The sequence below is a fragment of the Diadema antillarum genome, unplaced genomic scaffold (genome assembly GCF_040938485.1).
Source record: "Diadema antillarum isolate AM-2024a unplaced genomic scaffold, OU_Dant_1.0 scf00000103, whole genome shotgun sequence".
NCBI lineage: Eukaryota > Metazoa > Echinodermata > Echinoidea > Diadematoida > Diadematidae > Diadema > Diadema antillarum.
This window is the reverse complement of record NW_027270992.1, coordinates 342297-347500: the sequence shown is the minus strand read 5'-3', so window position 1 is coordinate 347500 and position 5204 is coordinate 342297. Positions and strand designations below refer to the sequence as shown.

At 37.5% G+C, this 5204-nt stretch overlaps 1 protein-coding gene across 1 annotated transcript; it reads right to left on the bottom strand.

Annotated features, from left to right (window-relative positions):
• Positions 1-1552: 1552 nt before the first annotated feature.
• Positions 1553-4606, bottom strand: LOC139718984 (uncharacterized). Its single transcript, XM_071630424.1, has 4 exons — positions 4555-4606; positions 3388-3566; positions 1941-2015; positions 1553-1578 (listed from the first exon to the last, which is right to left on the bottom strand). Exons 2-4 carry the CDS (start codon positions 3557-3559, stop codon positions 1553-1555), a joined length of 273 nt encoding a protein of 90 aa, XP_071486525.1. The 5' UTR covers positions 3560-3566; positions 4555-4606.
• Positions 4607-5204: the final 598 nt, after the last annotated feature.

The following is a 5204-nucleotide window of genomic DNA, read 5'->3' as shown; positions in this document are numbered from 1 at the left end:
AGCATGATATATAACATGATGATTTATCAAATCCGATCCTGTAGTTAAAGAGTGGTTTGCTACATTGAATATCATAACCCATATTTATATATCATATATCATATTATGTATATCTTAAAACATTTCCCACTTTTGATCCTTAATATGTCAAAAACTATATATAAAAAAACACTGACATTTGTATGAGCAATAACTGATAAAGTGTACAATTTTGTCGAAGGTAATTTGAAAAAGGAGCATAAATCAGTTTCAATAAACTCAAGATTCATTTTTATTGAAGTAAGGTTTCAGATTTTGCTCTATTTTCAACCCTCTGTACAAAACTTTCACTTTGCACAGGGGTTAATTGGTGTGTATGGGAGTGTGTGGTTAACACCCAGAAAATGGTCCTAAACAATGGCCAAGGTTTGAATGCTCTATTACACTATCACAGCTAGTCTTTTATTCATCCTGAAATGTAGTGTTTAAAAGCACATGAAAACATGTGCTTACTTTTTTCATGTGCATGCATTTTACCCCTTACCAAGAATTCAGACTAGCAGTAGATGCCCTGGGCAATCCATCATGAATTATTAATAAAGCATCCATGCGCGTCTGAGCAAGAGACCATAAGCCTAGTCAGCAGAGCTCTGAAAAGGTGGTATATGTGGTATTCATGTCTATTGTTAAGGGTCATTGTAAGCACACATTCTCATACACATCATTGGTTCTTGTGTAAAGTTTGATTTTGTACAGAGAGTTCAAATTCGACCAAAATCTGGAACTTAGAATTAATCATGAATTTAATGAAACTGACTCATACTTTCATATTCAAATCACCTTTAACTAAATTGTACTCTATTCAGCTACAACTCATATTAATGACAGTGGTATGTATAGTTTCGTAACTATTACAGATCAAAAGTAGAAAATGGTGGGGGTTTTTTGACACCTACTACAATGTATATGAATTTTCTTTTCGAATAATCTTATTCCAATAATGCGTAGTGTCTTGCGCAACTGGTGTCACTCTCTATCATCATAATCCTGCCAGTTCCTGATACTACTTTTGTTACTCTGTGTTTTACAGACACTAAATGCACATATCATACTGTATATTCATATATACGTGTGTGTATATTTATATATCATATTGTCAATGTGTGAGTGAGTGTTTGTGGATCTAAAGAGAGAGAGATAGATATGTACACCTCTTTTTGTTCGTTCTTATTTATCTTATACTACTACTAACATTCTCCATTTCTAGTACAGCAAAACACCTTCGTCATACCAACCATTCTCTCACCATTCTTAGAATTATTTGCCAAACATTGACAGACGACAAGACCAAGTCTAAACAACGCTATGCGACGCAACCGTTTTTTAAAATATTCGTATTTATTCTATGCCATGGCAAAATCTGGGTCAAAAATCATAGAAACTATTAAGTGATTATAGCAGCTGCTACATCAGAATCTACATGACATTCTCTTGGTCGTTGAACATGTCCTGGCTTTTTCCGGGAGTGATTCGGGTCAGGGGTTATTGAAGGGGTCGTGACGGAGTTCTTTTTTTAGATGCCCTCTCCTCCGGCAGCTCCTGAAATGAAGAATCACAGTATAATTTGTAATAATATAGTAAACAATATGTAATATATAATGATATATATATATATATGATAAAAATGAAGAGACTTTTTCTTTTAAGTTGAAGGAAAGAGCGATACAACGTATTACTTACTGACTTCTGGAAAGTGGGAAAAGGCTAAACCAAAAAAAAAAGACATTGATTGATACAGACATTGACCAAAACGCAAGAGCAAAGTTACAGTAAACACATAAACACATAAACAGAGAGAGAGGAAGAGAGAGAGAGACTCTCTCTCTCTCTCTCTTTCTCTCTTCTCTTCTCTCATGGACGCACCGAAACGGACAGACAAACAAGCAATAAGAAAAGCTCACCTGTGCAGAAGGCGAACTGGTTTCCTCGTCGGGTGCACCAGCAAGTCTGGTCTGAGTTTATCTGGTTAGCACACGCTGCGAACAGAGTGGAGGAATATATGTTATGTAAAGTTATAAAGTCCTATCTATCCAGGGTAGCCTCTTCAGTGTTGTCACTGCTCTACCAGAGGGCCCTGCCATTATTATTACCCTAGCATTACCAGGTATCCATTCATGCATGCACCTGGGTCGAGAGGGACATGGTGGGTAAAGTTAGGCTTGTCCAAGGACGTAGGCACTTTGCTGGAATCGAACTCGCGTCCTTCGATTGAGAGTCGAGAGTTTTATCCACTGTGTCACATCCCCCCGAAATAAAATGACGAATAAAGAAACGAAATGAATGAATGAGACCTGGAAAGGGGGATTCAACTCATTTTCTTCATTGCATCTATCTTAGATTTGGTATTTTCATTAACAATGTACAAAACCGTACGATATTCGACAAGGTCATAACTTATCTTTCCCCTTGTTTCTATGTTTTTAGTCATATTAAAGGCACAATTTATCATTTGCAGATGAAAGAAAAACCCAGCATCGGCGCTTGAAAATAGTTCTAATATGTGAGTTAGGGATAGAAACAAAAAATGTAAAAATTTGAACAAGTATAATCGATGTCAAGTATTGTTATATATACAAAATATGAACAATGGTTATAATAACAAATATTTCCAGGCTAAACCGTCCACAGTATGATTTAATGAGAAAGTAGTGATATCTCCTTATATTTTATTCTTTATTGCAAAAAATTTATAATTTATGGTAGGATGTTTTGTGATACAACTGACCTACACATGTGCATCAAAGGTGATATCTTGAACATTTAAATTACTGCTCCCAAAGGTTAACAGGACCTTTAAGACCTGAAAGTCAGAGGAATCGAAAAGACTGTTCCAGTATTTTTCCATGAATAATATTCTTAATCAGGCATAGTTATCAAATCTTTCCCAAATTATCCTGAAATAGGGTTCCGAATAGGATTAGTTTGAAAACCCTCGAAAAAAAACACCACCGAAATATAGTGGGACTTCTTGGTGTTTGCCAGATCTCCCGAATATCCCTCATATATTGATGCAGGGAGACGCACCTCTCTGATGGATTTGTATGTTTTGCTGCCAGGCACAGCGGGCTGGGATTCTTTTCGCAGGACATTTAGCCACATGCACTGTACATACGTCATGCTGCTTTGCTGGCTTCCCTTCCAGATACCTCGATAGAGGGTAATTTTTGCTGGACTCCCTTTCAAAGCCTGTTCCCATCCGAAAAGGAGCCCCAAAATTCTAAAAAGAAGCTGGAGCATAACTTTATGTGTATCATTGACCGCCTGAGTGAGGGGGGGGGGGGGATTTGTTATTCATGCAAGTGCTGCAGGCGCATCTAACCCTAGTCATACAGGGTTCATGTTACTTACGCTTATACTTCCTCATGCTCTTGCCCCTCTTCTCGGCGAGGTAGAAGTCCTGCATGACCGGGTCCCTCTTCATGAACTCCATGTCGGCGGCGAATTCGTCATCGACCTCCATCTCGAAGGCAAAAGCGACGACCACGAGGGCCATGAAAGCGATGAGGACCTTGCAGACCATGTTGACTCTGCGACAAAAGATTTTTGAAACGATACTTGGGGTAAAGATTCAACTTATTTTTTTCTTTACTTGAATCTTACAACTCCTGTAAATGAGGCTTAAAGGGACTGTACAGTACTGGTTCAGATGGGGATTCAGGTGTATAACATTCCTAAGTGCGATAATGAGAAACCTCATATGAAATATGAAAGAGCATGTAATTTCAAGAAGGATTCAACGTTTATTTGATGGAGTTGGTTTTCAAATGGCTGATATATCCAACAAAGTAATAATAATGAAAGGCGACAGGCCACGCCTTTTATTAGAGTCTCTCTGTTTCACCTTGTTTTTGGATATTTCAGCCATTTCAAAACCGATTTTCATCAAATAAACTTTTGATACCCCTTAGAATTACATGCTTTTTGACATCTCATAGAGTGGTTTCTGAATATCTCGCAAAACGTTAAAAACTAAATCCTCACCTCAACCAGAACTGTACAGTCCCTTTAATGTTATCTTAAGAATACCTTTAAATGGAGAGACGGGCTGATCGAGTCTTTGGTAGGCTGTCAGAGTGAATAATAACAATAATGATAGTAATAATAATAATAATAATAATAATAATATTAATAGTAATAACAGTGTGGACAAAGAGCCACGGAACACTCCTAAAAGAAAACATGACAAGATCGTACTAGCATTGCACATTTGGTGATGGCTGCATCACCTCTAAATGTAAAGCACGCTAAATGTAATGTCGACCCTGTACTAACTAATAATTCCATTTAGGGTTAAATCTTTACATTATAATAGGATCGTGATTGCATCTAGGGTTAAAACATGTCAGGGATTTTTCCGATTATCACATTTAGGGTTGAAATAAAATGTAAAAAATTTAGGTTTGACTTGGTCAATAAACATTTAAAGTCTATATTACATTTAACGTTGTAGTTACATTTATGGGGGATACAACGGCAAAATTTACATCTAGCGGACAATAAAATGGTGATACTCACGTTAGGTAGTTGTCTGAGTGTGATGGAAGTGTAGGAAGGTCGACAATGGAGGAACTCTGGATGCCGTCTGGTGGTTGCTACCGGTCAAACGATTGCCTTTTATATACTTCTCGATCACAGGTAATCCCATTCGATGTAACGAATATGTCTCATAACCACGTCACGTGACATAAAGAGAAAGAAGGAAAGAAGAAAGACCATATGCGTTGTTAATACCAGGCATTTGCCCGCGAATCCCTGAAAAGTAAATTAACTATTCCCTGTCGGCACTCCTTTTTTTTCTATAAAACAAAACAAAACATTGCAAAATTTAAGAGTTTCATCTGGCCAAGCTGTGCGTAGCTTAGCTACTCTTAAGGCTCGGTTGGTCATGGATTTCATCCTAACCTCAGTAGAAATGATGATGTCCTTTCGAGGGACAATCTGTCACTGTTTATGTGTCAATGAACGCCCGTGTTTAATAAGCAGTCTTAGGGGAATGTAACGTTGAAGTGGGAATAAAAAGTCTTCCGGAATGAATGCGCTCATAGTTATGTGATGCCTTTCCGTCCTGCTCCATTTGTAACTTTTACGCTTGGCTGTAAAGAAACCATCTGAAATCCTTTCGACTTTTTGCTTAACCCCCTCCTCCCTAAAACTTTTTTTTTCTT